We start from the raw sequence: 20,466 nt of genomic DNA, 5'->3' as shown, positions 1-20,466 counted from the left end.
TAAAAATGAATAAATATAATCTTAAAAAAAAAAGACTTGAACCAGAATGGGAACCCCACAACAGAACGAAGCACACAATTTGTAAATTTTTACAATTTACTTACAATGTAAATTTTTACTAAACAAGTCAGTATATAATGAGTCAATTTGAACCTGAACCAAATCTACAAACTTTAACATACTCTTCCAACCAAATTAGGAGTCAATTGTCGGTCATTTATTCCACGAAAACCTTATAGGATTACGGCTTTTTCCAGGTGCTATACTCCACACAGGCAGACCAAGGATAAAGGACTCTGCCCTTGGCCCTCAATTTCTTCATAGTTGGCAGGAGCTTCAGACACAGTGCGCACCATGGTCAGGCGCTGATGGAGGTGAGTGCCACCTGCAGTCTCTCCGTTGCCCCTCAGTTGCACAGCTGGTCCACTTCTTTGATGCAGCAAGAGGCCAGATCTCTGTTCTCTGCACAATTTCAGAGGAAAAAAGCCGTACACCATCCATTCCTACTTTCTGTGTTGCCCCAGCCCCCAAGACAAAGTTTTCCCTGTGAAAGTTACAACTGCACCTAAAATTTAAAATACATTTTAAGTTAAAATTCTAATTTTAAGATTATTGTTGCTTCATATGCACTTGTAAGGAATAATAGAGAGATCCTGTGTACCCTTTGTCTCATTTCCCCAGAGGTAACATCTTGTCAAACTATAGTACAAATATCATATTAATGTTGATACAACCCACAATCATATTTAGTTATATGTATGTGTTTAGTTCTCTGAAGTTTTATTTTTTAATCCTTACCTGATGATATATTTAGAGAGGGAGGGAGAGAAGTGGGTGGGACAGAGAGACAGAGAGAAACATCGATCTGTTGCCTCTCCTACATGCCCCGACTATGGAATGCAGCCTGACTGGGAGAAACCCGCAACCTAGGTATGTGCCCTGACCAGAAATCAAACCTACAAAATTTTGGTCACAGGATGAAGCTCCAACTAACTGAACCACCCGGCCAGGGCTAGTCCTCTGCAGTTATCACATGAGTAGTTCTTATCCACCACCTACAGTTGAGATACAGAAGAGTCCCATCACCACAGGTTCCCTGGTGCCGCCCTTTTGTAACTACACCCACCTCCCTCCCGCAACCCCGCCCCCTCCCCGCCTAGTGTCTAACTCCTGGCAACCACCAATCTCCTCCATTTCTATAATTTTGTCATTTCAAGAATGCTATCACTGGAATCACACCTTGGGAGTATATAACCTTGGGAGACCGGCTTTTTCACACAGTGTAATTCCCTTTAAGCTCACCCAAGTTGCTGTACATCAGCAGTTTGCTCCCTTTCACTGGCAAGCGGTGTTCTATAATATGATGTCCCACAGTTCAACCATCCACTTGTCGAAGGACATCAGGGATATCTCCAGTTTGGGCTTTTATGAGTACAGCTGCTATGAACATTTGTTTACAGGTTATTGTAGGAACATTTCTCTTTTCTCTAAGATAAATGCTCAGAGCACAGTTACTGGGTCACGTAGTGTTTGCATGTTTCATTTTGTAAAAAATGCCAAGCTGTTTTCCAGAAAGGCTCTACCATTTTACATTCCTGACAGCAATGTATGAATTATCTAATTTCTCCCTGTCTTTGTCAGCATTTACTGCTGTCACTTTTTTTTATTTTAACCATTCTGATAGGTATATAATGATATCTCTGTGTGGTTTTAACTTTCATTTCCCTAATGGCTAGTGACATTGAGCATCTTTTCATGTGTTCATTTGCCATCTACATTGGCCTTCAGTGAAATATCTGTTCAAGTTCTTTTGCTCACTTTTAAAGTTGGGTTATTTATCTTTTTATATTGAGTTTTGAGAGTTATTTATATATTCTAGATACTGTTGCAACTAATTTGTTGGATATGTGGTTGTGCAAATATTTCCTCCCCATCTATATTTTGTCTTTCCATACTTTTAACAGGTATTTCACAGGCAAAGGTTTTTCATTTTGATGAGGTAAAATATATTTTTGAACTTTTTAATTAGCCTCAAGTCTGCAGGGAAGACAACCGTTAGAGACCAGTGTCCAGAACACTTGAAGGCTCCCTGTAGTATTACATCAAAACAGTATGAAAGGAAAAACACTTTTCTTTACTTTGTAAAAGGCTTACCTTTTTCTGTATAAAATTAGGCTTTTCTCCATGCCTCCTTCCTTCTCCCCACTGTACTGACATGGTAAGCCTGAAACAAGTCAGGAGGTGAAGTTTCTAAGGAGACTTCCCTCATCCTGCTGCTGAACCAAGACTCCAACTGTCTTTACATATGCAGCGACTTCTTTTACTTCCTGCCTCCCTGTCCAGATGGAACATCTCTTCAGGTTAGGCCTGTATTTGATGCAGTTTTATATTCCCAGCATCAGGAACAGAGTTTGTTCACTCTTCTTTACTAATGTGGTCCACAGTTCTTGCCATTGCTTGAAATGCCACCCTTCTTTTTGTTTTCTTTGTACACATAGCCAGCACTGAATGTTGTATTTTTAAGATTCTTAAAACTGGTGTAAGCAGAAAGAGGAATATATATATATATGATGAAAGGGGCCCAGCCTTATCTGGTGTTGGGTATCGATGGCCATGACCAGCCAGCACTTTCTCCCACCCCTGTGGGCACAGCTACTCATTCCATCAGGAGGTGGTGCTCTTTCTTCTCCCTTGGAGTCTGGGCTGGACTTTTGACTTGTTCTGACCAATCTAATGTGACAGGAGTGACACTCTGCCAATTCCAGTCTAGGCCTTAGGAGGTTTGGCAGCTTTTGTTTTTGTTTTCTTGGACACCATTCACGGTGTAAAGAAGTCCAACTGCCCTGATGGAGAGAGGGGAGCCCTTGGAAGGTAACCAAAAATATTTTGTGATTAAAAATGTAAGCGTATACAAATAGAGACAGAGGCTTGGCCAACCCCAGGCAGTCCAGCCACCCCCATTCCTTTAGGTGCTAACATATGAGTGAAGCCATCTAGGGTACTTCAGCCCCAGCCAGTGTCCCACCAGGCAAAGAAAAGCTATACCTTTGGAGGCCCACTCGCATGACAGAATCAAGAGCAAGTGAATGGTAGTTGTAAGCCAGTACATTTTAGGGTGGTTTGTCATGCAGCAATGGATCATGGAAAAGCTGGAGCTAGTCCGCTAACTCAGTAAGGAACCTTCCTCCTTTCATGCTCTGCTTTCCTCAGAGGCTATTTTTGTGCGGTGGCTAGGACATCCACCACGGCAGCAGGCACACATCCTACCAGCTCAGCAATGCCCACTGAAAGAGCACAGCTCTTTTCCTATGCTTCCAGCAAGTCTCAGGGGGGATTCTGATTGGCTGTGACTGGGTCATGTGCCTATGCACAAGTTACAGGGGTTTTGATTGGCCTAGGCTGGACCATATGCCTCTCACTGGAGCCAATGGTAGGGCTGGCCTGCCTCACTAAAACCACTTGGATTGAAGGGGGCGGGGCGGGGGGTTGGGGATAAGTCCCAAAGAAAAATCCAGGCCCTGTTTCAAAAATAAGCAACTGGATGCTGGGCAGGAAAGAAACAAATATGTACTACAAAAGTCAAGGGTAATCCTACCTGTTTTATAGACCCTGTTCTCATCATGCCAAACTTTAAGCTAGTAGAACTGAAATGACCTGTTCCACTGTCTTTTTGGTGCCTAGCATATGCTGCCTTATTGTGCTGCTTACACTTAGGAGGTAAATGCTTATTTCACACTTAGTCTTTGTACTTTTGTGTTTCTTATTGTTCTGACTGCATTTGTTACTGTAAAAATGTGATTTTTTTTCATTACTTTTTGTGGAGAAAGGCTTTTGGAAGTATCAGCAGCGGCACAGACAGTTCTTACAATGACAGGAGATATTTGCATTCTCTTTCTGTCATCTCCCTCTCTCCCACTCTCTCTCCCTTAAGGACTGACAAAACCCTAAGCAATGCCTCCAAAAGAAGGGATGGGTCTATTAACCCCTTGGGGCCTACTTCCCAATAGGAGAGCGAAATAGTGACCAGCACTGCTGTTTTCTGTCTTTTCTGGGGAGCTTGGTCTCACACTACTTAATTTGTGTATTTAAAAACATGAGTTTTTGCCCTGGCCCATGCATTTCAGTTAGTTGGGGCATTGTCCCATAATTGGAAGGTTGCAGGTTTGGTCCCTGGCAGGGTACCTTGATGCCCAGTCCAGACACACCAAGAGGCAACCAAACAATGTTTCTCTCTCTCCTTCCCTCTCTCCCTTACTCTCTGTAAAAGCAATGAAAGAAATGTCCTTAGGTGAGGATTTTTAAAAAAACACTATTATTTTTTATATGAGTGCCCAGTAGAGGAACTTCAGGGCTCACAGAATAAGTCTAAATGATCTAAAAAGCACATCCTCTGTTAAATGACATTCAAGTGAACCTAACAAAGTACTTACTTATCCTTTTCACTGAGGGTAAACATTTCCAGGATGGAGTTCTTCTAAGGAATGCCAAGACATTAATAGAAATCAAGAGCAGATGCCTGATGGCATACTGACATAAGCCCAACTTTGGTTGGTCTGAGACCTCACTTAGGTCTGACGTCTTTAAAGTTATGCACGTGCAGTTACACACACACACACACACACCTGAGTACTTGTTGCGCGTGGGTCACCGGCCAGCAGTGACCACGGAACGCTGTTGTGGATGGCTCGACGATAAACACGCGAGAAAAAACACCACATGCACAGAGACAAACTAGTTTCTGTGGGGAAGTAGGGACGAAATGGCCACCCCCCTAGTGGGGAGCGCGCTGATTTACTGTCCATACCTGCTTTTATTAGGCTCATTTTGCATAATAATTCAGGTAAAGTACAGTACTCATTAGGGGAAGTAAGGAACTATAGAAAACAAAGAACTCTGCCCGTCTATTGAGTTGGGGGTCAAAGAGCTGTAAGACTGAGGAACAAACTAACTTCCTCCTAAGACCCTTCTCATTCAACTGAGAGCATTCTAAACAAAGAAGGTTTCACAGTAATTTACATGTTCTTTCTTAGGCCTGATCACCCCGGGAAATCCGCACTTCTCAGTACCGAGCTGCACCACCCTGTTATTGTTTTAGGCTTAGGTGGAGCAAGGGAACTAGGTAACCAAGAGATAAGGAGATTTTCTCCCAGACGATGAGAACTCAGGCTATGTCAAAGCCGAGGAGCGAGGGTCCATCACCCCCCTTTTGCTGCAGCCCCCCAAGTCCTTCTTTTGGGGGGGGCCTCCCAAAAGTGATCGTGCCTGGCTTAGGTCGTTCCCCCGTGGGGAATCTTACCCGTCTTTGGCTAACCGACCAAGCTTTTTTTGGGGTTCAGTCATGAATAAAGCAGCAGAAGCAGCATTCCTGCCAGGGAGATAAGCTTTTGTCTCCTTGCTGGCTTACAGTTCCAAGGGCATTCCCTTAGCCTTAGCTAGGCAGGGGTTTCAGCCTCTGATACCAGTCAGGGCGGTTCCCAACAAGTACTGTACTTCGTGTAGCCATATATAGCTAGAAAAAAAATTAGGTATCAGGTAAATGAGGGGAAGAGCCCAGAAATAAGATTTTCAGAATAGATCTTTGTAAGACTAAATTGACATAATGACAAGTTAATAGTAACAGACTATCTTGACTTTGTAACAAGCTTTATACCTATAAAAATGTTGTTATGTTTATTTATTTGAGTAGGGTCACCCCACCGGTGACTTAAATCCCAGGATTAAGGATTCCATCATCACATCTGTGCCTCAAGTCTTTGTTGCTTTTAAACTTTTAAAATTATTATGAAACATTGTGTGTGAATAAATACATATCCAGTGTAGACACAGTCATTCATTAAATAGACCATTATTTGTGATCTTGTACTCCTCTCCTATTAAATCTTTCTTCTTCCCCCCAACAGAGATAAATACTGTCCTGAAATTAGTGTTTATCATGCTTTTGTTTTTCTTACTAGTTTTACTGTATATCTTTGTTCTCCTAAAAACACAAGTCATTTAATCTTTATTTTTTTGAAGTAAAAAATCAAATTTTGTGTGTTGCTTTTTGCCATTTGGTAACATTTAGACACAGGTTTTGATCTTCAGAATACCCTGGATTCAGTAGAAAAACCTTTCTTTTAAATGAAGTTTTGTACAGTAGTAACTTCTCAGCAATCAAAATTTAGACTGTAAGAAAATACATGCAAAATATAGTTTCCTGAAACACTTAACTTGGAACAAAGCACCAAACTACACAAATGCAGAATGAGAACAGCATTTCAACTCCACCAAAAGTAGTCATCAGAGAAGGTGTAAAATCACCTAACTTCACTAGGCGCTGTTCACTTTTTAAACAGGAGACAATAAAAAATATTGTCGCAATATCCAAACTCTAAGGCAGGTTTCAGAAAGTCTTCGACTTCATGCTTTAATAGTGAGGAGGTGAATGTGATCGAGATCTGGAACGTGATCGGTCTCCTCCATGACTACAGTAAGGAGGAGGTGACTGCCCTCTGTAAATCTGATCCCTGTCTCAAGCAGCTCTCCATCCTTCTCCTCTGCCTCCTCCTCAACTCTGTGATCTGCTGTAGTAGTCCCGGTCATCATAGCCTCGATCGTATCCTCTGTCATAGTGAGCTTGCATAGGCAGGTCTCCCCATGTAAATTCCTGGCGTTGGGGTATGTGGTCTCTTTGTTATAGAGAAATCAACTCTGATTCTATGTCCACCAAGCTCCATTCCATTGGCATGCTCTTTTGCTTCCTTGGCATCATCTACATTTTCAAAATATACAAAGGCAAATCCTCTTGAACATAAGCTGCTGGTCATATACAATACACACATCTGAAATGGGGCCATATTTAGAGAATACTTCTCTTAGAACTCCTTCTGTAGCATACACGCTCAACCCAAATACTCTAAGACAAAAGTTAGGATCAGGATTTGCCTGATGCCCCACATGACACCTACGAGTAGACATGGGAGAATAACTGTGGCTACACCTTCTATAATCTTGACTAGAAGTCCTGCCACAGGATCATCTATGAGAGTGAGACTGAGATCGTGACCTTGTATAATGCCTTCAAGAACTTCTTCTTGATCTAGATCTGGATCCAGATCTGGAATGCCTGGAATCTTCCTTGGATGGAGATCTTGCAGGAGTGTGCCTTGCAGACTTCCCAGATCCATGAGCACTTCCACTTCTGGAAGCAGGACGGGGATTCTAGCTCGCCACCTCTGTCACTCCTAACTCTAGCTGCTGCCCGTCTCCTGTCTGGAAGTGCTTCATTCAAGGATGTCAACCTCTTCTTCTTTATAGAAGCTGCTTTAATGTTTATATTTTTAACTTTACATGAATAAAATCATAATGCATGTAATTTTATGTGGCTTGCTTTTTTCACTTCTAAGCATTGTTTGTGAAAATCATCCATATTGATTTTTTTAGCTCCAGTTGTGTTTGTGGCTTGTTTTCACTTTATTATTACTCCTTTTCATAAGTAGAAGTTTTATAATTTTAATGTAGTTGAATCTTTATGGTTTATGCTTTTTGTGACCTGCTTCTTATGGCTTGAGATCATAATGATATTCTCTAATTTTCTTCTGGCAGTTTTAAAAGTTGTGTTTGCCCCCTCTTCAGGCCTCTGCTCTATCTGGCATTGATTTTTGTGTGTCCTGTGACCCTCCCTGTGAGGTATAAGGATCTTTTTTCTCCAAGTGAAAAGGCAGAGCATGCCACTCTAAAATTTAAAATTGTTTGTTTAAAATTTTCCAAATATTCTCATCTTCCTCAGAATTAAAGTCAGAGTTCTTAAAATGGCCTAAATGGTCCAGACCTCTCAAATGTCTCTGACTTCATCTACTGTCTTTCCAGGGAACACTGGCCTCCCTGCTCCTCCTCAAACACTCCCCAAAAGTACCTGCCCCAGAGCCTTTGTACCTGCTGTTCCTTCTGTCTGAAACTTTCAGGTATCTACATCACTGCCTCCCTTACTTTTCAGGTCTCAGCTCAAATGTCACCTTATCATAGAGGCCTTCTCTGGCCACCATAGCTATAATTGTACACATACAAACTCACACACTAACATTTGACTCTCCTCTGTTCTGAAAGAATTTACCTAAAAAACTCTCTGAGCCTGGTGTACTTGTGTCATATGTATGGGGCTATTTTAAAGTCTTCATTAAATTTCTTGAATGGTTTTAGGACTATATGGGGTTTTCTCTTTCCCAAGTTAGTTTTAATCAGTTTAATCTCTTCATTTAAAAGTATTTTTATTTTACTTTCTGAATAGTTAATATATGCATACAATTCCAACATTCAAGTTTTTAAAGAATATACAGTGAAAAATAAATCTCTCTCCTATCCCTTCCTTTTAGCTACCTAGTTCTCTTCTCCTGCCATCAGTTTCTTGCCTATTTCCCTAGTTTCTTACTTACCCTCCCAGAAATATTCTATGCATATATAAGCACATACATATATAGTTTTTACAATATATAAATGGTAAAATACCATATAAATTATTCTGCACATTGCTTTTTCACTTAACCATATATGTTCAAGTATTTCTGTAGCCATATATAGAGAGCTGCCTCATTCCATTAGTTTCCTAATACTCCACTGGTTGGATGTATCATAATTTGCATTCAGTCTCCTCCTGAAGGACCCTTAGATTGTCTTTGCATTGGTCTTCTAACCAGTGTCCTTCACCCATGTTCAATCAGTGCTTCTCATGACTATCACATATATCCTCTTAAATTCTCATCCTGATTTCATTATTTCCCTGTTCAGAAACCTCCAGCAGCTTCCCAGTGCTCACAGAACCAGGCTGAACGTCTTAGTTTTGGAAGTAGAGCCCTGCACCACATGGTTTCCACCTACTTTTTCCAGCACATCCTTCTGTTCCTAAAGACACTTCCTAAACTGATAACTGGAGGTTTTCCAAGCGTGCCTTTGTTTTATGCTCAGCACTTTTCTAACACTTGTACTGCTCTAGTCCCTCACCTCTTTGAAGGGGAGAAGCTAGCATATCCACCCTTCCTTCTGGGCTGCTCACTTTGCCCTCTGACTCCTCTCGGGAGCAGCTGCACTTTCAGTGCTTCAAGTCAGTCACCCACTACATACACCCTGCATAACCAGACCTGGGGTTCTGAATGTTGGCTTAAGTAACAATACTGCAAATTTCTTGAGGGCAGGGACTATTCACTGGAAATAGGGAATACTGAAATGAAAAGGTGTCTTGACTTTCAAGCAGCTTCCAACATAGAGGTGAGCTACACCTGCAAAATTAAAACACACAGCACTGTAGATCTTCCTTAAGTGGAAGTGTGTTCTGTGCTGAGTGGAATTATAAGAAAAACTTAAAAAAAAAATCTCTGGTTCCTGTCCCAGGGTCTGGCACGTGGCAGATACCCAGTTGGTGCAGGTTGAATAAAAAATAATGACGTGAAAGCAAGAATTTAAGGCAAGCCTCAACATTTTGTCAAAAATCCATCTTTTATCATAAATATACAAATAAGTCAACAAATAGATGCCGCTTAGCTTTTGAAGAAAAAGAGAGCAGTGTGGGAAGAGGGTGGAATCAAGTTCCAGCAAGGGAAGGAGGCGGAGAAGCCGCACCTGAAGAAGGGTCTCAGGCCCCCGCTGGGCGCACACTGGGAGGCGGGGAGAGGAAAGGGGAGGAGACTCTCACGCCCTTGCTCCGCCCTCACTTCACCCCCGGCGGCGGCGCAGGGCTGCCGCGCGGCTGTCCGCACAGGCTGCGGCAGCCCGCGCCTCCCGCTCCGCCGCGGTTCCCAGGGCGACTTGAACACGGCCGGCAGTTCGCGGCTCTGCGGCCCCGGGAGACGGGAAAGTTCCCGGTGCAAGCGTCGAGATGCCGGGCAGCGACACGGCGCTCACCGTGGACCGGACGTACTCCGACCCTGGCCGGCACCAGCGCTGCAAGAGCCGGGTGAGCGGCACAGGCTGGGTGGCGATGGGGCGCCGGGCCAAGGGGCGAGGCCGAGTGGGCTTCGGCTCACGGGTCAACTAACTCTTGCCCTCCGTTTCTCTGCCTGACACTCTCCTTTGCTGCCCCGGGTGCGAACTTCCCCGCCCTTGGTCACGCTGAAGGGGCTGCGACTGAGGGGTTGTCGGAGCCCGGCCTGCGGCTCTGAGACCCCAGGTTCACCACGGGGTGGGGCGCGATCAAAGCCCGGCCCGACAACCCCCTCACTCCACCTTCCGGCGCCCAGGTCCCCGAGCGTCTGGCCGGGCCACTGGGACTCCCTGACGGCCGCGCTCTCCGCCAGGGAGCGCCCTCCGCGCGGTGCCCGGACGTGAGGGAATCCCGCCACCTGCGGCCCCCAGTCCTCCGTGGGACAGCCGGCTCTCCCAGCGGCCGCCAAGTCTCCCAGCCCTCGGGGTTTTGCGTGCGGGGCGGGTGGCGGCAGCAGCGCCGAGAGGCTCTGCGGGAGTGAAAAGTCAGCCCTCGCGTTGCCTCTCCGGAGTTTCTAGCCTTGAGGAGCAGGCGCCTTCTTCATTGTTTGCAGTGTAATTTGCTGTTGCTGATTTCGGCTGTGGTCGAAAATAGCTCTTCAGAGCAGGCAGCAGGGACTAGCCCTGTAGCGCTTCAAAATGAAGACGGAGGCGGCGGCCTGAGCTCCGGTCCCTGTAGGGAGAGGGAGCCTCCTTCCCCCCACCCCCACCGGATACCTTTGCCCTCCTGGGCTGTTGAATCGTCCAGGTTCGGATTCACCCCTTGGCCGATTGAAGTGCCTTTTGGAACAGCACCTCCTCCACCCTGGCATTTGTTCTGGCAGGAGATACCTGGATTTGTTCTTTGCTCAGCTAACTACTTGCTTTTCCAATATCTCAGCATTTGAGTGTCAGCTACTTTGTATAAAGTTCACGGAGGTACAATCGTGTTCAAATTCTGGCTTGTCACTTCCCAGATCCAGAGCCCAACCGGATGGGAAAAGTAGCAACAGTGACAGAAATGTGGCGCCGCCCCTTGTGCAGGATTTGGGTGTTTACTCATAATTCAGAGAAGTTATCAATTGCCCCAGAAGTGCAGTGACAAGTTCCTGGTATAGATTACCTTTTGTTCCCTTTTCTTTTGGCCTTTGTTAATCAGTTTAGCATAATGATTTAAGTCGTTACAGATTCAATATATTTGGTGGAAAAATACGTCCTGCATCCATTCCACTCTCCTCCCTTCCTGCTTTCCCTCCACTCTCCTCCCCTAAATGAATTCTCTTACTTGTACTTTCTTTAAAAGTATCATAACAATTTGTTGTGAAAATAACCAGAAATCCCATTTAGAAGAAAGCATTGGCAAAAGATCTTTGTTAACCTACACTTAGAAGTTTTTGGAAGGATGACTGCTAGTTTAACACGGTTAACTGTGAAGAAAGGCGAAGGTCATTATTTCTAAAGCATTAGAAATTGGGGGAATCTATATTAATGTCACTGTTGACAGAAGACATTTCAGACGTGAAAAAGTGTGGAAGCTTGGTTTTGCTTGTCACAACTGTTATAATCTGTGTAAATAACAAGATTAGTGATCTTTTAGGGATGGGTGGCTCAGTGGTAATTCATTTAAATGTTTTAGTAAAACTTATAGAACTCACCAAAACTCCCTTTTCATAATCTGTAATATAGTGGTGATAAAGTTTTTACCTCAACTGTTTACAGATGAAAAGTGGCAAAGCAAATGGGTAACTTAACTGCCGACTCAGTTTCTGTGCTATATTTGGCATTGTTCTGTTTCAACACCCTTATTTTTGGTTAAAGTGACACAACCTTATGTGAAGAAGGCTTCTTATTTTTTTAAATTCTACCCACAATGTTATACCTGCTGCATTGTGTGATGAATAATGGAGATAGAGCCATCTGCTTAATGACGGGTTACAGAATAGTTCTGAGAAATGGGTCATTAGACGATCCCATTGTTGTGTGAATATATCAGGTGGGCATAGGGAGGATTACAGTTGTTTGTATGGGAAATAGCAATACAAGAATAAAATATGTTTCATGTACTTGCAACTGTAAACCTATTTTTGCTCACCCCTGTATAGAGTGCTCTGACACAAACCCAGATGGTATGGCCTACTACACATCTAGGTTGTAGAGTAGAGTACAGCATGTTATTGTGCAAAACGACCTGAGATTAAATCAAGAACAAGAGAAAATGACGCAGTCGAGAGACACAGTAAACCCAAGATGTATTGTATGAGGCTACTGCCAGCATAACATGGCTGCTGTTTTACAGCACACTTTTTAAAAAATAAGTTGAAAGAGTACACTCTAAAGGAATGATAAAAAGTATACTATCGTAAATACATAAACCAGTAACATTTATTATCACGGTCAAGTGTTACGTCCTGTGCAGAGTTGTGTGTGCTATATACTGTTATATGATGGCAGTACAGTAGGTTTGTTTACACCAGCACCCCCACAAACACATAAATAACATGTTGCACTGTGACATTACAGTGGCTAAGATGTCACTACGCGGGCAGAAATTTTTCAGCTCCATTATAATTTTATGGGAACATGGTCGTGTATGTGGTCCGTCATTAACCCAAATGTTGTTATATGGTGCCTGACTATACCTGCTTTTTAAGTAAACCATGTATTAAAACTGAGTTAGACATTATAGTATATACTGATTATTCTAAATTAGCTTATTGGGCAAATGAAATCTAGTGAGGACTAGAAGAAGTCAAACTGAGAAGGGCTAAAACTTGAGTGAACAGTAATCACAAGTTCTGCAGCAGTGATGCTAAGATACTTGTTTGAACTTCCTTACTGTCTGCTTTTAGGGGGTTTATTATTGAGACATGAAGAATAGAGATAACTAGTGAAAATTTTGTTACTGCATAAGAGCTTTTCTCCAGTGGAGCTGATGTAATTTTGAGTCTGTCCTTAAGGCTGCAATAAGCCTGCTGTAATGAAGGGAAAAGCCACAGCAACTTTCCTGTGCAGAGAATATTTATCCCATTAGATGATTCTAGCTCCTGTTTTGTGGGATTCAGTTAGATGTAGCTATAAAGACATGTTTTCTTTATACTCAAAAAGTATGTAAAAGGCAACCATCAAGCAGTACTAGGGTTTAATTTCTTGATGTCACCCTCTCCTTGGCAATAAACCATCTAATAGAGTTGTATAAGAACTCTTTTGTGAACTCATTTGGTAAATTAGCTCCCCAAAAAACACTATAACTAATGAGACCTGGGGGTGCCTGGGAAAAGTTGATTAACCTCTCAGAGATATGCAGTTTCCTCCTAGGAAGGACCTAAGACTCTATGAGATCAAATTCTTGGAAAAAATATGACCAAAGGGGTCATATTTTTGAGTTCAAAATTGATACCCTGCAAAGACAACAGGGAAAATATACATCGATCTTGCTGAACTTAGTTAAGCCTTTGAGACTGGAATAATAATGAGGAAGTTTACTCATTTAACAGTGGAGAAGTCTATTTTTATAGCCAGATGGACTAACCTAGATTTTTTCCCCCTCAGTGAAAATGTAATGAGTTCTGTGTTTGTCTCTAAGCTGACAAGTCAGGATCATTCACAGTTTTAAACTTCATCTGGGTAAAACTCAGAAATGGTGCATGTTAACTTGGTGCACGTAATATAACCTTACTTTAAAAGAAAGAACGTACATAATTAGACTCCTACTTTTTTTTCATGCCCTAGATAAAGCCTATCATCTTTTTGAGAATATAGGGAGTCTGGTTTTTATTAATCAATTATGTGTGAATCAGATTTTATGTGAGTTCTAACTTTAAATGTTCTAAAAGGCCACCTTCCCCAGCTTTTTATCCTTATATAAGGTGAATAATTTTATTCTTGTTCTGATGGTATCACCATTAATCAGAACTCTAATCATCAGAAGGATTACCTTCCCTCCATCTCTAACCTACCAGCCATTCCACTGGCTCTTTAATGTTTCTCTGGAGTTGGTTCATTTCTCCTGTCATCTCCCACCTTATTTTAGCCACCTATAACCGTAGAAAGAGATAACTGGTGTACTAGCTTCCTCATTGCTCTGTGATTTTGTCAGCCTCCATTCCATCTTGCCTGCAAGGACCGGAGTATTCTGCCTACAGAACCACTTTCATTAGGCTGGCCCCCAGAAGACAGATCTTGCATTAACGCTGCTGAGTAGTGGTGGGATCTTGGACCTACACTCTTTCTAAGTCTTGGATTCCTCTTCCATATCCTAGGGGTGTTACCAGGGATAAATGCAGTAATTTCTATGAAATGTCAGGTACACAGTAAGAACTCAGTCAATGGTAGCCATTTTTGTTATTATTATATAAGAAGCAATTGTAAGCTTGAAATGGAAAGACTGCTAATTTGGTAAATGGGATAGTCTTTTCTGGTATTTTTAGCATTTTTCTCATTTCTCTTCACATTGATTATTCTCATGCTTGTCATTTACATGTTTATAAACTATAGACACTGGCACTTTGATTGAGAGAGGCTTCATTCATTCACTAAATACCTGTTGAGTGCCTTCTATGTGCTGGCTGCGGCGCTAGGTATCAGTAATATAATGGCGAATGGAACAGTCTGGCCTCTCCAGAAGCTTAATGTCTGTTGGTTTTATTTTATTTCTACTTCTGGCCCAGGAAATGCTCCTCTTTTTTTATAGAAAGAAATGATGATAATAAGTACAAGCCTCTAACATCTGAAGAAAAAACCTATGTCAGCCATGGTGGCCACCTGTAGTGCATCTGTAAGTGTTCTTTGGTTTGGAAATAGATCCAGAAGTGTACGATGAGTAATGGCCAAACAGAGTCAAGGAAAAGAGGGCGTTGAAGCCCCTCTCACAGTGGAAATGGTTGGGCCGTAAGGCAAAGAGGTGAGGATCACATGCTTACTTCCTGGGCAGGAACTAAAGAGAGTGGAAACAGACCTCCATCGGAGGTGACACTGACCTAGTCAGATGGTAAACTGATATTTTGTGAGTACACTTTGAGTCAGTGATTTGCTGTATTCTGACGTGTTAATTAAAGGAATGGTAAATAATGGTGAGTCTTCTAAGTCGGATTTTTCTTAAATTTAGGATGGATAGATTGACATGGTATGTGTGTTTTGAGCTATGCTTTGCTGCAAGCTTCCCAGTTCTCCCTTTAGAGGAGGACAAATTGCCATTCCCCACCAGCACACCAGCTCGTCACATCTGCTGTGGAACACCACAACAGCTGCTACCTAGTTGGATCCCAGGATGTGGTGCTTCAGACTCCCTGCCTTAATCTCCAGGGCTACTGTTAAGGTCAGAAATCAGCCGAGTCCTTCTCAATGGAAAGTGCCGAAGTCTTGATAGGGGAGGCTGCAGCTTTCAGCCCTGCTGTCTCTTAATTGTGTTTTTATGTTTTCAGTGGAGGGGGGAGGTGAGAGAGAAGGAGGAGAAGCATGAATCACTGTCCTGTGAATCAGAATGAGGACTCTGCACTCCTTAGAAAAGGAACATCAGGATATATGATCAGTGCATAATCCAGCTGTTGCATTGACTTCTGGGGAGAGGGATGCTACTTGGAGGAAAACCTAGCATGTGTGTCAATTATTCCTCTGTGCGGAAGCAACAGGAACATAAATGAAAAGAAGAAGGCAGTAGCAGTGATAATAGCCCACATGTACTAAGTCTCTACTATACACTAGGCGCAATATCAAGCACTTCAAATGCACTCCTTAATCTTCCTGATATCCTATTTATAGTTCCATTTTACATATGAGGGAGTTGAGGTCCAGGAAGTTAAATAATTTGTCCAAGGTCCTGTGGCTTTTAGGAAATGGTAGTGCTAGCATTCAATGAACCAAGATCTAGTTCCAGAGCTTGCATATTAACTGCTGTCCTATGTTCTGCCTCTGAAGAGAGTACTGGAGAGCACTTTGGTCTGAACAGACCTGTTGAGTGCTTGGAGATGGATGTGTGCGACTTCTGCAGGGCACCTAGCCAGTGGTGTATTTGAGACTTTTATGACACAGCATTTTGCCAGTCCTTTGCATATGGTCTTATATCCCCAGTAAACATTTGGGGAGTCAATGATTTAGACTGATAATCTAGGAACTTTTTGTAATGCCTAGGACATAAGAATTTTGCTGATAGTTCGGGGTAGTCTTAAGAGTTCCTAAATAAACTCATGATTTAAGGATGGAGTTAAAAACCATCTGCTAGCCCAGTATTGATCTCCGGAGGATAAGCAGTCGAAGGACACAACAAGGGTGGTTCTTCCTCGTCGCAACAGTCTGGTGTCACCAGATCTTTCTGCAGGACTCAGCCCCACTGGATCGAAGGTGTGCACTCCTCGTTTTTAAGGCAGACTTAAAGGTTTTACGATGTTAGAACTGAAAGGATGTTCAGACATTAACTCCACACCATTCCACTTGCAGATACAGCCAAGTGACATCCAGCCAGATTGTATCCAGTAAAATTATGTATCTAATACACAGTGATTAGGACTAACCATTATACCAGCTACTGTCTTAAAGGAGAATTCCTTAAAAGAAAATGGCTTTAAATATTTTAAATACCAATTGCTAAGTTATATGGGATAAACATCTCAAAATTAATAAAGGTAGAATGAGAATTTAAATTTTTTAAGTAGGGAATTAATTGAACAAATTTAAAATTTTCTGAGCTTTCTAGGTTAAAAAAAGTGAATTTAAATTATTTACTATTAGGCCATCATCTTTCTGAATTTATTTTCAGATTTTGGCAGGGTTGGGATGAAGAGGTGTGACGATTCGTACACCAAACTATTTAGCCTAGCACTAGGTCTGCTGCCGCTTTTTGAAAGTTACCTTTTCTGAATGAGGTGTCTTTTCGTTGTTGGGGTTTTTTTTTCTTAAAACAAAGATTTTGAGAAATGAGTTTTAGATGTTGGGATGGGGTGTTGGGAGAAAACATAGTCTAGATGTCCAAGTCATGAGTATATCCTCTATGTATTTAATTTAAAAGGAACCTGAGTGTTCTCCTCCCTCTGAAGCTCTCTGTTCCTGTGAGTCTGTCCCTGAGAGCACCTTCCAGCACCGGCTGTCTTTAGGATATATACTGGTTCCCATACAGCATAGCCTGTAAACGCAGAAACACCGCCTGACCATGCTCCAGCCCTGGGGGGACCCAGTGGAGAGGGGGGGCTGTTTCTGGCCTGTGGAGAGGAGGTGCGTGCAGTGCCAGCCCCGATGAAGTGTCTCTGGGGCAGATTCTGTATGATTTCTGCCTCACCCTCCGACATGGGAGCCCAGCCCTGGCGTAAGATGTGGCTTTAGCACATAATACAAGACATTTCTACTTAGATGTTCTACAAGCACCTCAAGGAGTATATATCAAGCTTAATTCATTTTCTCAAATGTCCACCCGAATTCCTGGTTAATGCTTTTCTCATATAGCCAGCTCTCAAACAAGATGCGTGGGGATGTCCTCAGTCACCCCACTCACACACCACAGCCAGCGGTTTGAGTCTCCAATTTTCTCAGTCGCCTTTCTCTCGTCATCCCCAACATCACTCCCTTCGTTTCTACTTCTGGCTTTGAGATTAGGACAGAGTGTTAAGAGGTGGACCCAGGAGTCAAACTGGCATGTCAGCTCCTCCCCTTGCCAGAATGACTCTGAGAAGTGGCGTCAGGAAACCCATCACAGCCTTTGTTGTTCTGAGGTTGAGTCATTCATTGTCTCCCAGTTTCCCAATCTTCAGTCGTTCCCACACCCACACATAGCTTTGTCGTACCACCTGTATGGTTGTGTACCTAGTACTTCTAAATCAGCTCACTCCTGAAAGTTAAATTTATTCTTAAAGGATCACTGCTACTATTCCAGCTAAATATGGTCTGACCCTCTGAGGCCGGCAGTACCAGATTAAAAGGATCAGTAAATGCGGAAGCTTTGTTAGAGAGCTGTAGCACAAAACAGAAACTTCTCCTGGACTGAGTCAGCTGGACTGGGTTGAGGATGGTTTTGAAGGCAATGACTTGCTGCTCCCTGTGATTCTGTTTTAATGCTCTTGTCCAACGCCACCTAAAATAACTCAGAATCTCTTGGGGAAACACTGGTCTTATGTATCATCTCTTCTCCTGCGTTTATGAAACATGGCCCAGAAGTTGTTTAGAAATATTGTCTTGCAGACTGTGAAAATTTGGGTAATTGAGTATAGGGACGAACAAAAGTGCGCTCCAGTGAATCGAAGGCAGTCTTGTCTGCGCAGGAAGACCTGGATAGTGCCGCTGCACAGTGAGACTTGTGTCAGGCAGGACGTATCTCTAGTCTTCTGATGACTTGAGAGAAACTGAGGCAACAGAAGACCTTAGGATTCTTTGGGAATTTCAGGCAAGGACAGAAAGTGGTGGGTGGAGAGGAAATTTAAACTCTGTGGTTTTCTGAAGTAAAGTTGAATCTAATAAGATGTGCATGTAGGCTTGCTGTGATAGGAGGGAATTAAATGGTGTTGCATCCTTTCACAGAAATTTCAACATAGCACATGTCAAAAAATAATGCCCTTAGTGAAAACTATGCTTGGTGTCTCAATAGATCTACTGTAATGTGTGCAACTGTGCATTGAGCCCAAACGTGCCTTTGTTTCTGCCTGTGTGAAGAGGACGTGATGAGCCAGAAGGCTTGGAGCCCTACTCAGATAGGCAGTGGTGTGTTATTTTAATCTCACAAATTGGAACAGGTGGCCTCTATTTGAGACTGAATCACTAGCTGGCATAGATTTTAATTTATCTGAAAATATGAGGCCCATTCAGTAAGAGCTGCTCAAGCCCTGTTGGCATCAGACAAAGTGCTTGAAAGCTTTGACCCCTAAAAGCACACAAGACTGAGAGAAGCTAGAACAATGTAGTCTAATAGTCAGCGTTTTTGATTCGATGTTGAGTGTGGAGCTAGTGAAGGGCATGGTGGAGCAGAGCGTGGCCAGGCACTGGAGAGGGCTACTTGTAAATATTTCTCCAGATGAGGAAGATGTCTGGTATCTCTTTTGATTCCACCCCTAAGACGGTTGAAAAGGACTCCGTGCGGTCTTCATGTTTTTGTAGGCACAAGGTGAAGGGGGTTTGAGGGTGACTCAGCTTACCACAAGTACACAGGTTGAGGTACCTTAAGACACCTCTAATAAAATCAGAGATGGTTTCCGGATTATGAACTTCTCCAGCCGAACCACTCCTTTATTTTTACAGCAAGTGTATGCCTGGCATAGAGTCTTGTCTGTATCTTCCTTTATGCCCTTCAGTAGGCAGAATCTCAGTTTCTTAGCTTGACACCCTGAGTCTCTCGTCTGACCTTTGTCTTTCACCCGCTGTCTGCTCTGAGCTCTGGTGTCCTTTTTTGTGGACTGCCATGCCTGGCCTCTGCGCCCCTGGGCACTCGCTCCATCCTTTCACATGGGAGTGGCCCTGTTCTTTGTGTGTCCACATGGAGCCTTGGTAGTTGGGGCTTTGTAAATGGTGAATGAGGGTATGTTATAAAATTGCACTGTGGACTGGAGAAGCTGGAAAACATTCTATTCTTGATTCATATCAGTGCAGATTAATCTAGTTTTAATTGCTGAACAAGACTGCAGGTGTGCATAATTTATTTGCCCATTTCCTTCTGAAGGGCATGTGGATGGCCGCTGCTCAGGCACTTTGGTGACTGCCCGTAGACAGACTTCTTTTTTGTTCATGTGAAGAACATTAGTGGGCTGTACATTCTTAAAAGTGGAATTGCTCAGCAAATGGCCCAGGCACTCACAATGGTAGTATCGCCAGTTCGAACGCTGTGCCTGCTTTGTGTCAAACACTAGGAGCTGAGGGGGCAGCAGTGAACAAAGATGATGCAGTGTATGTTACCGTCCATGTGTGAGCATGCTCAGCTCACATCTTTCTGACACTGTGTATTTTAACGCTTTTTTATCCTTGTCTATCTGATAGCTGCGAACTGGTAGCTCATTCTAATTTATATTTTTCCTGATATGAATGAATTTGATCATATTTTTAAATTTTATATTTGAAATAAATATAAACACACAGGAAGTTGCAAAAAAACAGAACAGAGATATATGTTCGTGTATCCCTCACCCAGAATCGCCCAGTGGTTACACCTGTAGTACAATAGATTGATCGTATTTTTACGTAATTAAAAAACATTTGTATTGTAAACTATCCATTTTATATTCTGGCTCTGTGTATTGGGTTACTAATCTTTTAAATTTGTAGAAGTTTTTTTTCACTTATTAAGTAAATTGTTTTGCACATACATATTTTCCAGTTTGTCATTCCTGACTGATTTAATTTTCTGCTGTTGTGTAACAAATCACAAATCAGCAGCTTAGAACAACACCCATTTATCATCTCCCAGTTTCCGAGGGCCAGGAGTCTGGGCACAGCTTACCTTCATCCTCTCCTCAGAATTTTGTCAGCCTAAAGTCAAAGTGTCAGTCAGGACCATGGTATCTTCTGAGGCTTGGAATCCTTTTCCAGACTCACTGGTTCTTCACTGAAGTAACTGCCTTGCAGCCGCAG

General features: G+C 42.8%; 1 protein-coding gene and 1 pseudogene across 2 annotated transcripts in view; one reads left to right on the top strand and one right to left on the bottom strand.

Annotated features, from left to right (window-relative positions):
• The window catches only part of TMCC3 (transmembrane and coiled-coil domain family 3), a 94,695-nt gene that overhangs the window by 10,323 nt on the left and 63,906 nt on the right, over positions 1–20,466 (top strand). The window contains exon 1 of one of the 2 annotated variants that reach the window (XM_045830461.1): positions 9,689–9,925. The exons of the other annotated variant lie outside the window; for it this stretch is intronic. Coding sequence (XP_045686417.1) covers positions 9,848–9,925 — 78 coding nt within the window. The 5' untranslated portion in view covers positions 9,689–9,847. Of the gene's footprint in view, positions 1–9,688; positions 9,926–20,466 lie in introns of those variants that run through there. 2 annotated transcript variants of the gene reach the window in all.
• Positions 6,606–8,024, bottom strand: LOC123813450 (annotated as a pseudogene).

The sequence above is a fragment of the Phyllostomus hastatus genome, unplaced genomic scaffold, assembly GCF_019186645.2.
Source record: "Phyllostomus hastatus isolate PE091 unplaced genomic scaffold, TTU_PhHast_1.1 phas_contig_152, whole genome shotgun sequence".
Classification (NCBI taxonomy): domain Eukaryota; kingdom Metazoa; phylum Chordata; class Mammalia; order Chiroptera; family Phyllostomidae; genus Phyllostomus; species Phyllostomus hastatus.
The sequence above is the reverse complement of the archived record's forward strand: the minus strand, read 5'-3'. Positions and strand labels throughout refer to the sequence as shown.